Source organism: Chenopodium quinoa, unplaced genomic scaffold (genome assembly GCF_001683475.1).
Source record: "Chenopodium quinoa cultivar QQ74 unplaced genomic scaffold, ASM168347v1, whole genome shotgun sequence".
Lineage (NCBI taxonomy): Eukaryota > Viridiplantae > Streptophyta > Magnoliopsida > Caryophyllales > Amaranthaceae > Chenopodium > Chenopodium quinoa.
Window position 1 is genome coordinate 2,703,833 of NW_018745540.1, and position 17,544 is coordinate 2,721,376.

At 37.6% G+C, this 17,544-nt stretch overlaps 1 protein-coding gene across 1 annotated transcript; it reads right to left on the bottom strand.

Annotated features, from left to right (window-relative positions):
* Window positions 1-1,305: 1,305 nt before the first annotated feature.
* Window positions 1,306-4,291, bottom strand: LOC110716033. Its single transcript, XM_021894668.1, has 2 exons — window positions 3,889-4,291; window positions 1,306-3,630 (listed from the first exon to the last, which is right to left on the bottom strand). The coding sequence occupies exon 2, from the start codon at window positions 3,620-3,622 to the stop codon at window positions 1,685-1,687; it is 1,938 nt and encodes a 645-aa protein (XP_021750360.1). The 5' UTR covers window positions 3,623-3,630; window positions 3,889-4,291; the 3' UTR covers window positions 1,306-1,684.
* Between the last annotated feature and the right edge of the window lie 13,253 nt (window positions 4,292-17,544).

A 17,544-nucleotide genomic window follows, 5' to 3' on the forward strand; every position in this document is an offset into this window, starting at 1 on the left:
TTTTTTTGAGAAATATACCAAGGCATCTTGGAAGTTGGAGATATAAAAAACTTAAAAGTAGCCCTTAATATATAATAGAGGTAGTAATGCTAATCCATACTGAGGCCCTTGGTGCACCATTGGTGACAGCGTGGTGTCAATAACTCTGCTACTCCCTTTATACTCCCTCCAATACCTCCATCCCATATTCCCATTACAACCGCTATTTTTTTTTTTTTTTGGAGACCAAAATTTGCAAATTTAACCATTGTCATCTCCCTCCATTCTTTGTAAGTGCATTACTCCATTCTCGAAAGATTGTTACAATCGGTGATTTTATGCTGTAATTAAAAAAAATAAGATAGTGAAAACCAATGATTAGATGTTACATATATAAAGTATTATGGCATTAAGTCAACGGAAATAGGGATATGTGCATTGACATTAGATAAATTATTTTTATAAATAGGAATTGTTGCTTTCGAAGCTGGTAAATTATTTAATACCAGTAAATGAGAATAGTTGCATTAGAAGTAGAATAGTCTAAAAAAAATTATTTTTAATCTAATATATAATTGAGACGTAACCAACAAAAGAGAACGACCAATATAACAAACGTAACTACCTTTCGGGAACGAAGGGAGTACAATCTTTTATCATTATAAGCAAACTTTAAAACTTGTACGTCATTAAATACAACTGGTTATATGGTGGAATATATAATAAGATCTCACATAACTATATACGGAGTATTTTTTTTCTTAATAAATTAAATTTATGAATACTATCAAAAGTCAAAACGTAACAACTCATTTGAAACCAAGGACATACCATTTTAATTTATGTATTTAATGCTTTATGTAACCCTATCATTACCCAAACGGTCAAACGTAAAACACGTTTTATATCTTAAACACGTAAATTTATTCCCAACCTTAGAAAATACTCGTACAAAAAGTACAGGCAACTATAAAATTCTAACTACACTTAGGTCAAACAAATAAGGTTAGGAAGCTACAAGTTTCCTTGAACATTTTCCATATTAATTTCCTAACAAAAGGTTGTTGGCTTTACAACTTTACTCCATTGCATTGAAACACACTCAACCAATCATGTGAATCCCTCTGTAAGCTATTCCAGTATTTATTATTCACTCCTCTAACACATACCGCATTTATGATTTAGTGCCCTTTATCTCTAATTATTTGATGCTTCCAAAATTATTTTATTCTGGTGTTAATTAATCAACAAGATTAGCCAAACACGGTCTTACAATTGGCTTATAAATGGAGTACCGTATAATATTATAAAAATCATCAATAATAATGAAGTGCAAACTATTGTTAAACACATTGGAATTGACATAAACATGGTTCTCTCCAAATACGGAGTAATACAAATGATTTTGATTCGTGTAATGTACAACCTACGTCCAGACTTGATTGTCACGTTAGTAGTTCAATGGCACTATCAACGTGACTATAGTCTTTAACGGAGGGTGTACCCTGTGAATATTAACATATATAGCCTATATTTAGCTCAACCAAACAATTGGGTAATGAAAAAATTGACACATTATACAGATGCTCTATTGCCCTTGTAATGAATTGAATCTCCTCTAGCTTAATATACTCTTATCTACCGGACTTTTCCACCCACCAGGGTAGAAGTTTGGACCGAAAATGAATTTATGGTACAAAAACTATCATCTTGCACAGATAGCATTCAGCAGAACTTGGCCGAGCATCAAATCAACAAAATATTGGTGCCCGATATGTCCGTCTCTCCATTTCATTTTTGCTGGAAATCTTCCATAATGTACTCCGTCATTGCACCTATTGTCAAAATGCCACGCCCAGGTCATGTCGAAATCATCTACAACCCCAGTAATCAGACCGGCTGCCTTCAGTTTGTCTAGGAGGATGCCATTAAACACCTCCATTTTACTGGGATTGAATGAAAGAGTTCGTGCATATCCTCCTGTTGTGATTGTTGACCTGAAGACAAAATTCGATACAGCTAAACCCTTCTGCTTCACTCCTTCCATGATCTCTTTCCAGAATGAAGCTGCGTCTTCTGCCCCATGAATAAATCTCCTAACATTATGCCAATGAATTCCGTCATGTAAACCTGAATTCAAAATGATAGTGTCAGGTACAGCAGATCCATTGAAGAAGCTCTTCACCAAATCCCGGTATCCTTCATTTGCTAGTGAATTCAGGCCTTCATAGTTCTTGGTCATGTTCCAATGACCATTGAAGATGTTTGTAATTCTAACAGACTGTGACTCATTTTTCGGGTTTGTAAAAGTCTTGTCAAAACGCCTAGAGACTGCATCTAGTTCCTGATATGGAACATGAAGAAAGAAGAACAAAATGTTGCGAATTGTATCCACATGATTTGAATCGCCCCAAAAGAAAAGCCACCGATTGTCTAAGCAATTCCAGGCATCATCAGCAGAAAGTAATCTAAAGGAACAATGGGCAGAATAGACCCAACCATTACTCTCTAGCATCCCCAATGAGCCATTGCACCATGGGTTAGTACAAGGATAATCAGATTCCAAACACCTATATCGCCCATCATTGCTTATCTCACAAGCATCATTTCTACCATGCCTTGTCCATCTCCCCGTCCAAACATCTCTATTGAAATCAGACTTTCTACACAAATGCAATTCAGGCAAGATAGCTTCAGATTTAGTAAATGTCACAGGAATATTTCGAAGCTGTTGATCATATCCAAATCGAGCAGTTGAGAACTTTAGACCTTCAAAGTGCCGGAATAGTAGGATAATGGTGAGATTATAAGTTCCAGGAAAATCAGGATGAACTTGAAGAGTAAATGAGTAAGTCCCATTGCCCCAATCCTTGATGGGTGGCCGTGATTTCCATGATTCACCCGACAAATCAATCTCAAAATAATCATCTCCAACACAATGAAGATTTCCCAACTCATCCAATGCCTGAAAAACAACCTCATGTGCATTCCCAGTTGACAACACAATTTTCTTCCCATCATCAAACCCAACAAACCTAATATCAACCGTTTTTGAATCTTTACAAGCCTCACCCCCTGGTGCCAACCACCTAGACAACAGATTTGAGCTATAATTCTGCTCGAACTCAACTGACACCCAATCCAAACCATGACTCAAGTTCCTTGTTTCGCCCTTCGGATCAAATTCACCCGAAAATCGATCTGAATTCCCCTCTAATTGCCCCTCAGGCACACCAACACCATCACTATCAACATCATTATCACCACCATTTCTATAGTCTAACCCAGATGAAACATTGACATAACTTTGACTTGAATTAACCAAAACCTCATCTGGGTTTTCTATTCTAGGCAATAAAACATCACTATCATTGAAAAAACTAACATGGGTAGCATTAAATTCAGCATATGATGTAGAATTTTGAGAATTTTTAGGATTTGTATATTTTGTACTACTATCAAGTTTTTGAGAAAGAGTTTCTCTTGGATACCTCAAAAAATCAAACACAACAGACTGATCAATGCTCCAAACTAGCAACAATGCTAACAATGCTACAGAAACTAGAACCCCAACTCGGCGAGTTAGCCTGAGAATCGGCCACTGAGTTACCGAGTTAACCAACTTCTCCGGCATCATCATCATCTAAATAACTGCAAAATATGAAAAACAACAACACAGTATAAAAGACTGAGCCAACAAACAGACAGCAGAAAACCAAAGTAGTGTGCCAATCAAAGCATATATTTTTTTACCCAGAAATCTTTGGTGGTAATTATTAATTAATACCCAGAAGTTATTTAATGCTATTTTGTCCATAAAACATGGGTTTTTCTCGAAATTATAAATCATTCAACCTAACATAAAATTTTTTACTAAAATAAAAATAAAAATAAAAAGCTTAAACTTACTTGCATACTACAACAATGGAGATTTGCAGTAATGTACAGTATTACTGTTTATTCATACATGAGTAACAATGTAGAAATTTGCTCAACAAAAAATTTTAAAACTAAAAAAAATTATTTTGTAAGTAATTAAGTAACAAAAAATAAATTCCAAAGGAAGAGTATAAAATCGTGGAAAAGGAAATTTTGGGGAAATCAAAATAAAAAAATTAAAAAAAAAAAAAAAAGTAATGTGTTCTTTTACTGGAAATTTTATGAGGAGAGAGAAAGAAGTAATGATAAGAAGAGGATGGTGGGGTGATGGACTTAGGAATCCTAGAAATAAGGAATGAAAGAGTACAAGAGAAAAGGGTATAAACTAGAAGTCTAGAATAGACTTGTTTTATGATGAAATGGTTTTGTAGTGATAATGTTAAATTGTTATTAATTTATGTTTAATTATGAAATTTCCTTTTTGGTTCTTAATTGTTGTTTAATTTACTTCTGTCATGTGTTGGCAGATTGATTCAGAATTCGTTGCTAGATTTGTTTGATGTTTTCACATGACTTTATTAATTATTAATCATAAGGAGTGCTTATTAAAAATATTTTATCATTGAGTAAGCATATTAAGCTAAGATTAGACCCTTAAGTACGATTATTAAGTTTTAGATAATTTTTCCTCGATGCTATCTGTTAACAATATGAATCGTTTTCAGAAGGTTCATCCAAACATATGAAATTTAACTAAGAGAATTGCCGAAGAAAGTAGATCTATTTATGTATTTGAAAAGATAATAGTTGAAACTAATGAAGGAGCATAATAAGAAGGTATTGTATGAGACTGAACTAACAACAACAATTTAATAGCTTATGTGATTGACAATTTAATAACTTGTCTGAATAATTCGATAGCTTATATCAATAGTTTAATACTTCGTAGCTTATATCGATAGTTTAATAACTTATATGTAGACAATTTGATAACTTATATCAATAATACTATTGTTTGTATCTACAATTTTGTAGTTTAATCGACCGATTTAATTGCTTATATTAGCAATTTAATAGTAGCTTAAACTTCTATCGATGGCAATTCAATTGCTTATCATCAACATTTTGTAGGTTAAATTAAATTAACAATTTAAAGGCTTATATCAACATTTTAATATCTGATATCAACACTTCAATATCTTATAATAACACTTTAATATCTAAAATCAGCACTTCAATAACTTTCTCTTACGAACTTGTAAAATTTTGATTTCTACCACTATTCCCACTGTGCCATAAATACCATTGGCCACCTTAAATAAAGCACCACCACCTTCATCGTCATCACCAAAACCAACATCACTATTGGTGTGTTCGAAACCACCAACCACCTCTACGACTCTTGTTGTAACCACAACTAAGCCACCTTTACAAAATACTATTAGAGGATCTAGACAAAGTTTTTAGTTTAAAAAGCTAGTTTTCAAAGACTAGTAATTGGGGAATTTTAATGAGAAAAGTTTGTATTAGTTGTGGACAATTGACTCTTCTACCTTAAATTTGATCAAATTCGACTCATTATCAATCATTGACAAACTAATACGGAATAATAGATTATGCATATATCCTTATTAGTTATTTTGTGTAATGAAGTAGCTTCAACTAATAGCTAATTTTCAAACCTTTTTACATAACAACTAATGCAAGTAGCTAGTCAAACAAGTCACACAATCAGCTAATCAAACTAGCTCATACAAACGGTTTCCCTTCGTTTTGAGTTAAGTATACCACGTTGAATGACACATTTACCAATGCATAATTCAACCATAATTGTCTTTAATGGTATATTTGTGAATTTCTTGAAAAGTTGATAATTGAATGTATACATTGATATTAGAGGAGATCAAGATGGACCCCGACCCAGCCCGATTATTGGCGTGTCATGTGTTTCGGGGTTTTCTGTGTCCTTCGGGAGAGTTACAACACCATGACTGCATTTCGGGCGCCTGTACCGGCAAAACAACGGAGACTCCGATTGGCTGGAGTTCCGCCTCCGACGACAAGTTAAAACATGTTGGGAAGATGTAAAAAGTGCGGAAAGAAAGGTGGGATGCTCTCGGATTCCGAGATCAGATATATTCTCGGTGGTGAGAATTAATTATCTGCAATCATTGACTGCTCTGGTTTTTTGTGGATCATGAATGTATGTGTGTACGTGTGTATCGTGTTCCCTAGGGGGGAACATCTCTCTATTTATAGAGTCTTGGGATTCGTGCCACCATCCTAGGGTACGGAAACCTAGGAATGTAATACCCCGTATTTTTATACGTATTTTAATTTAAATAAGTATTTCTTAAAGTATTTAAATAATTCAAAATGAATTATTTATGGTGTTTTCATTAATTTAAAACGAATTACTTTAATTAAAAATTTATTTTTAATTATTTAATAATCTTGAAAATATTTTATTTTATGATTTGGAAGTATTGGGGCATATTATTTTATAAAAAGATAATTTTAAAAGTCAATGGTATTTAAGGAAAGTCAAAATATTAGTTTGACTAGGAAAGGGATTATTAAGGGTAGTTAAGGAATTTTAAGAAGGAGGGTTATTGAGAGAGGGTATAAATACTCATCATATGCCTAAGGTAGAGTGCACCCAATAGTAAACTCTCTCTCTCCTCTTATTTTCTTTTCCCCTTAATTTTTCCCCTTCCCCTTATTTTTATTTTTGTTAAATCACCACCCACCCACATCACCACACCGGTCGGCCACCACCACACGCCACCATCGACCGGCGATCACCACCACCGGTGCACGCTAGCAGCGGCGGCCACCAGGCAGGCGCGCGGCAGCCGCCTAGCCATGGTGGTTCGTGCACCATATTAAAAAAAAGTTTTTTTTTTCTTTTGGATTTTTAATTCAATCTAGCCTAAATCTAATTATTGTTTTTGGGTTTTGTGATGATTTTATGATGTTTAATGATAAGTATTTTGTATATAAATTTTTAGATTTGGTTTTGAAATAAAAAGCCCCAAATTGAAAACCCTAGGTTTCTAAATTAATGTTTATTGATGGAATTTGTTTGTGGTTGATTCAAACTATTGAAATAAGTGTTTTTAAGCTAAATTATAGCAAGTTTATAAGTTTTAATAATGCTAGAATATTTATGTATAACCTACAATTATGTTTCTTGAAAGGATTTTTAATTACCCATTAATTGGGAATAAAAGTAAGAGTTTTAAATAAAATTTTAGTTTATTTAAGAGGGTTTATGAGTGATTTAAAGTGTATATATAACTGGAAATTTGTGTGGAAGAGGTTTTAATACTTCTTTGTAATTTTGGTTTGTAGGAGACTTTCAAGTGAGTGATTTTATTTAGTCGTGGCGATTTTAAGATCATATTCAAGGTACGTTCGCGTACTTAGTAATTATTTGAATATGTAGAAAGCGTGCTAGGCTTTTTTTAAATTAATCCCAAGTAGTATCATGATGGGTGATGATTGGAATTTGTTGATTGGATTGATGTTGGTGAATGACTCGTGATGTATGAATTATTTATGGTGAATTGGTGATTGGAATTAATTATGTTGGTATGTTGATTATGAACCACATTTTTATTATTGGCATGTTAAAGAGCATGTGTAATTAAACTAAATGTTTAATTTGGTTTAGAATGTGAAAAGGGAATTTTATTATGGTTTATATAATTTTTATTGATGCTATTAGCATGAGGAAGGAGCTATTTAAGTGTCTTAGTACACAGGAATAAATTATATTGCGGTGCTTAAGTGCACTTAAGGTGTTTCTAACACCGAAGGATAGGATTTATGGCGCATTATGTGTTTAAGGTGCCTTTGGTACTGAGGTAGATTAAAAAGGGTTCAACTATTAAATTTATGTGGTCATTAATTATTCAAGAATTTAAATTGGTATGTTAGCTGATTGCTTGAATGAATTATAATGTTTGATTGTGCTATGGTTTGAGAGTCATCACCAAGTCTAATAATATGTAAACAACGTAAAATGAAAGATATTACACACCAAAACTCTTGGAATGTATATACCTTGAGTATGAACATATAGGGGGAGTTATGCGACTTTATATTTGACCATAACTTCTACTGGGAGTACAGGACGCTGTATTTTCCTTTTTATTATTATTATTATTATGCGCAGGACGTCCAGTCACTTCATGTGACATTTGCCTACCCGGTTAGCTACCGGTGTAGTTTACCTCAATTTATTTCAGGCAGGGATTTGGTTGGAAACCCGTTTGATGTGTAATCAAAATTAAATGAACATTGGTATTTGTCTAGTTAAGTGCCAAGTGTTTTGTAGGCTTGTAAACAGGTGCAACAGGGTAAGTTGTGTGATGATAGGATGAAAGCATTTTAGTGTGTTTTATTACGCTTATGTACTTAGCATTGCTGATCGTGTGTTCGTATGTTTGTTTGGCCTTGTCTTTACCTTGGCCCTACGACGACCCATTTCTAACGGTGAGTAGTGGGGACAAGTAGAGAGAAGCTTTTCAGGTGGTGAAGCATTTTTCATGATGGGCATGAGTGAAGAGCGAATCATGCTTAGTTTCCATAGGAATATGATGTGTTTTAATGCAAAGGTTTTCAATATTTGTTTGGTTTAAGGGCCTACAATGGTTCCAAGTTGTAGGTTGACTTTGTTTGACTTTCGTTTTTCATGCTTAGTTGACTTGTTTTGAAATGGTTTTAAAGAGAGTCTTCCGCTGTGTGTATCTTTGATATTTGCCTTAGCCGTTTTCACAGTGGCGGTAATGTCTTAGATTTTCCTACTCCATATTTTAAAAAAGGGCAAAATAGGTATTTTAAAGGAAAGGAATTTCTAAGGTGTTACAAAATGTCGGGCTGTGCCGTTGTACAACCTTTTCTCGGGAATAGGGCCTTAGGGCTGTCTTTTTCCCAATGATTGGAGATGCCACGTGTCAGCTGAGGGTTGGTTAATTTTGAACCTCTCATAGGGTGACACGTGTCACCATTTTATTGGGCCACGTTGCCTTGGGTATTTTTACCCAAAACATTTGCCCTTCACAGGTGTGACTGGCGTGCCACGTGGCGCCTGTGACACTTGTCACTTGGGTATTGGTGAACAGTTTTAACTGTTTACCTTCTAGGGAAATTATGGGGGTGCCCCTGAAATTACCCTTTCTTAAATAGCTTTTTACCCTCCTCTTTTTCGGACATTTCCAAAATTTAGAGAGTGAACCGTTTCTAGAGAGAGAGCATCTGACAACCGCCTGTGTATCTTCAGGATAATTCTCTTTTCAAACTAGATACAGCCGGTATAATGTCTGTGCTTTTGGCAGACAAGAGAATTTCTGAGAACCGCCTGGGTTGCAAACAATTTTCTTTTTCAATGGTTTACAACCGGTCATCCGCCTGTGTACCCAACAAACAGAACTTCCCAGAACCGTCTGGGTACTTTTCCAGCAAATTCACTTACTTTCCAAGTGGGTACATCCGGTTATCCGTCTGTGTATCTCGCAAGCAATTGCTCGACTTCCGCCTGCTAGTTACAGCCGGTCAACGCTTGACTTCATTTTCAGCACATCTTAGAGGTACCGTCTCTACCCCTCTCAGCTCTTTCATACTTTTTCCGTTTGTGTGAATATCACTCCATAAATGGATTCACCAATAGCACACACGACACAACCTAGTTTAGTAGGCAGTCGGTCCCCTGGTACGGCTGAGTCTAGGATTGGGGGTGTCGCCTCTAGGTGCTTGGATCACTCTTGCTCATCTCCAAATCCGACTGTCTCTATGTTTGTGCAGGACACTATGGCTCGGACTAGATGGATAGCCGTAGATCCGGATTATAGGGAAGAGAGTACAGAAGGTGCACCGCCCGAGGTAGAACAGGCTGAAGAGGCAAGAGGATCCCCTCCGGGTGCACCCAGCACTCCTAGTGATGGGATCCTTGAATCTGAGGATGAAGATGGTGAAGATGTCGTCTCTGTGTCTGGCTCTAAGGAGGCGGATGAGGCTGTCCCTGAGAGAAGCGGGGGTGAGTCCGCCTCTGGGTCTAGCTCTGAACAAAGCAGTAGCTCACTATCACTGGTTGAGGATAGTGAGGCGGAGGAGAGATTAAAATGGAACAATGAGGATGATCCATTCCGGATCCATGTCTCTGCCAGAGACAGGGTAAACATGGAGAAGCACCTAGAGGCCTACAAATTCAAACGTCCTCTTGGCGAAGGATATACCATCCGGGTGCCGCCTGAATTGGGGACCATTGCCTAGAAAGATGACCAGCCAAATGCCAACTATTATTTTGGCTGCTATGAGGCGGCTTTCCTAGCCGGTCTCCGCTTCCCCCTTCATGACTCAATCAAGGCTATCCTGCGAGGAAACGGCCTGGGAGTATGGCAGTTAACCCCAAACTCTTGGGTTAACATTCTGGGCTACATCGCCGCCTGTGAGATGCAGGGCCTCCATCACGGCTGGGAGGCTTTTGCCCACATGCATTATCTGAGCTGTAGCCCAGGCAGCTAGAGAGCGTGGTACACATTAACCACCTACCCCAACTATTTGATGACCCTAGACAAACCGTCTAAGTGGTCTGATTGGAAGAACCGGTTCTATCTTGTTTTTGCCCCCAAACGACAAGAGAGCTTTGAATACCGCTCCTATAATAAGAAGCCGGATCTGCTGGGGCAGAAATCTAAACTTCCACAGGTCCCGGATGAGGACTATGAAAAAATAATAGAGCCAAGGTTTTTTGAACTTACAACCACCATTCTCTCAATCGGGAAATTAATAAGTGTACCAAAAAACTGGTGTAATACCCCGTATTTTTGAAAGGTATTTTCTAAATTAAAGAGTATTTTAGTCTCGTATTTTGATGTATTTTCTAAATTAATTATTTTTCTAAAGAGTATTTTAGTTTTGGAGCCAAAATGATATTTGAATTTTGGCGCCTAAATCATTTGTCTTATTATTTTACAAAACTGATTAAATAAAATCATTTTATAGCAATGTTATAAATAGTATTTTTGACTTCTCGAAAATTAAATAATTAAATCGAAACTATATTAATTCGGTTAAATTAAATTAATTAAATTAATTTCCTAAACTAATTAAATGATATTTTCGGATTTTATATAATGAAAACCTGATTTGTTTTAATATTTTTCTAAATTAATTATTTTCATGAAATATATATTTAATTATAAATTATTTTACCTAATCTATGAAATTAGCATAAGTAATCCGAAAATATTAAGTTAATTATTTGCTTAATATTTTCGGCCACCCCTAAATTATTTAATAAATTAGACTAATTTCCTAAACTAATAAAACTAAAATTCTTCATAATATTTTTGGATATTAATAAAGAAAAATCTGATTTTATCTTTCCAATTATTAATTTTCACAAAATAAATTTAATTAAATTATTAATTTTAGGCATAAAAATATTTTACAAAAATCTATGAATTAACATAGAGGGACCGAAATTATTGAGCTATATTAAGCTCAATATTTTCGGCCAGTCATAGTTTTTTTTAAATGATTTTAATTTATTTTATTAAAAATAAAAATCCTATAATATTCCTTATTTCTACTCCTAAATCAAAAATTTATTTGATCTTATTCTATACTTGCACTCCAAGCTCAAAACTTACTAAACAAAAACTTCATGACCAAAATAAAATCTAATATTCTTCCATACATTTAATTATTTCCTAAACACTTAAAACCCTAATTTTCATTCTTTGAAATTTCCATAAATTATACCCACCCTAAATTTCTATAAACTCATCACCTAAACACCTATAAATACCCCTCTTCCAAACACCCCAAGACACACATTAAAACATCAAGAAATCTCTCTCTCCCTCACGGTTTCCATCCTTCAATTTCTCCTTTCTCCTAACCTTGTTTTACATTACTAAGCATTTATAATTGAATTTCATATATATTATTTCTTGAATAAATTATAGTATAAAAACAGAAAATTATTTAAATTATAAAAACAGAAAATTATTTTATTAAAATATAATGATACTTTATAATAAATTCATGCACATATAGGATAGATTGGTTAAGTTGTTGTGCTTATTTGATAGCCTTATATTAATTAAGGTTATAACAATGTGTAGGGTGTTCGTGATTAAGTGAAGTAATTGTGTGAATCGCTCGTGTTACGATCAAGGTACGTTATGTGGTTTGATATCTTCGAAAGTTGTCTATGAAATTATATTTTATTATGTTTCTTATGAAATTATGTTTTATGATGATTTAAATTAATGATTTTGGTTAATCAAAAGAGACTTTGAATTGTGATTAAAATTATTAAAAAGGATTGGATTAAAAAATGATTTATAGGTTTCTTGATATTCAAGAATAATGGATTTTAAAAGGTGCTTTTAAGCGAATCAATCGTTATGGTTATGAATCCCACTTAGGGAATGGATTAGAGAAGACTATGGACTTTGCATGACCTAGTCTTTCCTCAAGATTGGCCTTTGTTCATAAAGTAAACCACTTGGGGGGTGTGCACACTTAGTGAGGAATTGGTTTTGAAACGTAAATGATTGAGTTTTAAACTTGTCTTGAAAGAATTGAATTGGAAAAGCTCTTACATGAGTATGATGTTGGGAAGATTGTTTTGGAATTATTGGAATTAAACTTGAATGATTAAATTGATGTTTTACTTATCTTACACATAATCTACTTAGCATAATTTGCTAATGCGTGCTTTTGTTTTGGCTTTGCCCTGTTTACCATTTATGGTAAGCAGGTGAACTTTTCAGGTGGAAGTTGATTGATGCATATGGGAGTCCACGGGAATTTCACCTAGCTTAGGGAAAAGTTTGACTTGTTTTTTTTTTTTAATATCATAAATAATGAACAGTTTTATTTGAAGTATTATTAATAAAGAATAAAGAATTTCCGCTGCAAAAGTATTTTGAAGTATAAGCCTTGCGTTATCACGCGGCGGTAATACGCCCAAGTCTATCTCTACGGTATTTATACGTATTTTTCTACATCTTCCATAGAGGGAGATTTGGGGGTGTTACAACTGGGTACCCAAACATGAGTTTCTGAGGGACGAGGGGTTTTTATATGCCTGCGGTTTAAGCACCATATTTGATAGACGTATGTAGAACATGCATCCGGCAATATTATGCCGTCTTCATTGTTTCTTTGTGATTTATTTTTTCCTGCTTGATGATCTGACATACGGTTCTTTTTGAAGAAACCGCTAGAAGGATGCTTCCAGAAAAAAAAACGCCTACTCGTTCTGCAGCAGACATCCACAGAAAAAATGCGAAGAAGAAGAAAGCCGCTCTGGCAGCTAAAGGCCAGGTATAAACCGCCTGCCCCAGTTTCTCCCCCCATTGCCTTATTCATGTATACATACGATTATGAACCGACTTTATGATTAGTGTCTGGTTCCGATTGTATTTTTAATCTTTGGCTTGTTTTTTAGGATGGAGACAAGGGAGCTCTTAGATCCCTTTCCAAGCTTATCAAGCGGAAGCCGGATGACGAGGTCACCAGCTCCACCAAATCCAGGAAGCTTTTGTCAGCTCCTGGGCTTCCGCTTGGGAAGGGTCGTATGACCATTGGGGGAAAGAGTATTTATAATGTCAGCCTGGGGATAGACCTCTCTTTCCATCCGGGTGCCTCTAAGGTGCCGAAGGGTGGCCAGCCACCCAAAGATGCAAGCGATTCTGCAGCGGTTGTAGGCGATTTGAGCCCACAGCCTTATTACCAAGGTACTACTAACCCCTTCAACTCTCCCTTTGAGTTGGGTTGGCCCATGCGGGTTAAATCACATTCACAGCTACAATCAGAGGGATCTTCAGGCAGCCGACAGTCTGTTGGTGGCGCTTATGTAGCTTTCTCACCATATCTATCTTCTGGTGCAGATCAAATCCCCCGGTGGCCGGATGTGCAGCAGTACTCTAAAGCCATACTGAGGGCTATTCCAAAGGAGGACAACTAGGCCATCCCTGGGATCCAGGCGTTTAATGTTGACCGCATCCTCTCTCTATTGTCTGAGGTATAACAGCTTTACTCACATTTTTCCAAGCATATTGTCGGTTGCTTTTCTAACACCGTTTGCATGTATACAAACGATGCTGCGAATAGAGGGGCTGAAAAAGTCGTATGCTCGAAAGCAAGAAGAGGTAAGGCGAGCCAAAGGAGAGGCGTATGAGTCCACTAATGTAGCTTAATATTCAAAGTTAATACATGACCTTGAGACTAAAGCTGAGCTCCTATCGCAAGCGGACTCCATCAAGCAGCTTACGGCTGCTCTTGCTGATAACCTGAAGGCCACAAATCTGGAGGCGGAGCTCAAAAGTGCTCAGGCGGGCCTCAAATCCTTGGAGGAGATCAACAAGGAGAACGCCACTCTCAAAGCAGACGTCGACCGTCGGAAGAAGGAGAGATGGCCACCTCCCAGGGCAACTTCAGGGCAACCTTGGAGGCTGAGCAGAGCCGGCTCATTGAGGAGAATGAGCAAGACGGCGAAGACTGGATGAAAATGGGCTGGGAGCTGGTGTATCCAGATGCTGAGTATGACGTCTGGGACCTGGCCTACAGAAGATCTTGTTCTCTCAGCAAGGACTGAAGGTAAGACAGAGCCTGAGCCATTTCAGGAGTGGGTCAAAAAAGAGCTCGGCGAGGAGGCTGCTGATGGCACAGGGGAGGATGAGGAGGAAAAGCAATAAGAAGATGAAGCCTAGGTGAAATCTGCTCCTGGTCTGCCTGCAAAGGATGTGCCCACGGCCCTGCCTCAGTAAATATAAGCTTTTGGTGGCTGTTTGTATTTCCGGCCTGTGTGCCGAGTATTTTTATTGTATTTATTTGACAAAATTTCTCTTTCGCGGATGTAGATCCGGTTTGACAATTACTCTCCCGGCCTTTTGGTCGGTTTTTATTATATGATATGCCGACTGAGTCGGTTTTGTCAAGTTTGCTTTAATTTTTTCAATTTTCAACATGCATATATTTTGCTAAGTGTGCAGCATGATACATTCGGTTTACCGGTTGTACCGGTGTATTTGCCCCTGGACGGATGTATGCTTGGTTTCAAAAGTGGGTTCCCCCAAACTAAGCTGACAGTCGTCCATTGAGCACCAAGACTGACTATCAGAAGGTCATTGACCGCTTTCGAATCAGTTTTCAGAGAACTGTAGTCTAAGTTGGGATGGTAGCCAGATTTCGGCTGATGTCAATGAGACATGCGGTTTTTGCTATGCCGCCTAGGTTCCATGTTAAATCATTCAGTTCAACCGATTGTGAGTTAATCCTCATGGGGTTAATCAGTCTGCCAATTTTTTTCTACGACGAATTCAACCGGAGGGGCTTCGCCGGATGTCTTTCTCTTGTTGGAGGAGACGAATTATCGTTTAGTAGCAGACGGCCATTGGCTTAGCCTAGATCCTCAAATTTAACCGTTTTTATTGCTTTTGAGCAACAACAGGTTATATCCAACCAAGATGATTACCGGTTACCGTTTGTTACAGAACAGGCGGTAACCAGTGTTATCCAGGTCTCACTTGATCACTCAAATGGCTACGAGTTATCTTAATCCAGACAATCGGTAGAGCCGTTTGTTTTTAAGTTTATAGATCAATGTGCCACCCAAATGAGAGATTCTCTCTGCGACGAATTCACCCGGATGGGTGTTGCCGGTTGCCTACTCATGTTGGAGCAGGCGGTTTTTAATATCATCTGGCCATTGGCTTCATCAAGGTACTCTATAAGGAACAACACATAGCTGCTAAGTTTTTGGACTTAGCTTATCTACTCATGTTGGAGAAGACGTAAATTTTAATAAGTCTGTTTGTACATTGCACAAACGATATTTATGCAGAAAGCAATAAATATGATTGAAAATAAAGAGCAACTTTTCATTGATAAACTTTATTTACAAAAATTTTGAAGTCTTAGAAGTCGTACTTTTTTAAGTTGTCTACATTCCACGTTCTGGCTAGCTGTCTACCGTCTGGGGTTTCAGGCGGTAGGTGCCGCCTCTTACTTCTTCAAAGATCCGGTAGGGGCCTTCCCAATTGGGAGTTAACTTTCCTTGCTCATTGGCCCTACCGATTGCCTCCATTTTTCGTAACACAAAGTCCCTTACTTTCAAGGGTCGTTTGTGTATTCTTTTGTCGTAGGCTCTTGTCATTCTCAGATAGTAAATCTCATGACACAAGGCAACATTGCTCCTGCGCTCCGGGAGTGAGTCTAATGCTAGCCGCATGGCCTCCCAGTTGGCCTCTTCTTCATAAATCATGACTCGAAGAGTCGGCTCATAATGTTCAATGGGCAAGCAGCTTCAGCACCATAAAATATGAGAAACGGGGTTTCACCGGTTGCTCCCTTTTCAGTTGTTCTGATGGCCCATAGGACATGAAGCAATTCATCTGCCCAAAGACCGCCAGCTCTTTCAATTTTCTTCTTAATGCCGTTAAAGATGAGCTTGTTGAAGGCTTCAACCTGGTCGTTTACTTGGGGACGGCCGATTGATGCAAAGCAATGTGAGATCCCTTGATCTCCCAACCAATTCTTGAGAGCAGGCGTCTTAAATTGAGGGCCATTGTCAAAGACCATAGACATAGGTACCCCAAACCGGGTGATAATATTCTTCCGAATAAAGGAGATGACATCCTTTGTCTTGATACCTTTGACCGCCTCTGCTTCTACCCATTTGGTGAAGTAGTCAACAACAACTAGAATATATCGCCATCTGCCTGTAGCAGGCGTATACGGACCCAGAATGTCCATGCCCCATTTGGCGGATGGTACTAGGCTGTGAATTACCGTCATATCAGTAGCCGAACGGTGTATAAGTTTGCCAAATCTTTGACACTTGTCACATTTCTTCACCAATTCCATGGCGTTTGCCTCAAGAGTGGGCCAAAAGTATCCTTGCCGCATAGCCCTTTTTGCTAGAGACCTTCCGCCTATGTGTGATGCACAAAAACCCAAGTACAGATCCTCTAGCTAGAACCCCTTTTCCCCTTTGTGGGTGATACATTTCAATAACGGCTGCAGATACCCCCTCTTGAAAAGTTCTCCATTGTGAATCTCAAAGTTTGCAGCATGTTTTTTCATTGTAGCCGCTTCTGGATATGCATCCGGCAAAGTGACGTCTGCTAGATAAGCCCGGATGCCATCCATCCAGGTTGAGCTTCGGTCCAGAATTTCAATGGGATCTTGTTCAATACTTCTTTTTTTCATAACTTCCCAAAAGACTGACCTAAGCGTATCACTGGAGGCTGATGATGCCAATTTTGAAAGAGCATCTGCCTGATTGTTTTCTGATCTGGGCACTTGACTTAGAAGAAATTCTTCAAGTGACCTAGCCTCTTCTTTGACCGCCTATAAATACTTGATCATGGCCGGATGGGTGGCCTCATAGTCACCATAGTATTGGCTAACGATCAATTGTGAATTAGAACAGGCGTCAACTTTTCTTGCCCCTGCCGCCTTACACATGCGGATACCGGCTAGCAGAGCTTCATATTCTGCCTCATTATTTGAGGCCTGGAACTGTAACCGTAGTGCATATTCGTACTTATCCCCTTTCAGGGGACTGACATATAACGCTTGCACCACAGCCGTTAATAGTAGAGCTCCCGTCTACGTATACTTTCCAAACCTGGTCAAGATTCTCCGGCTTAGCCGGCCTTG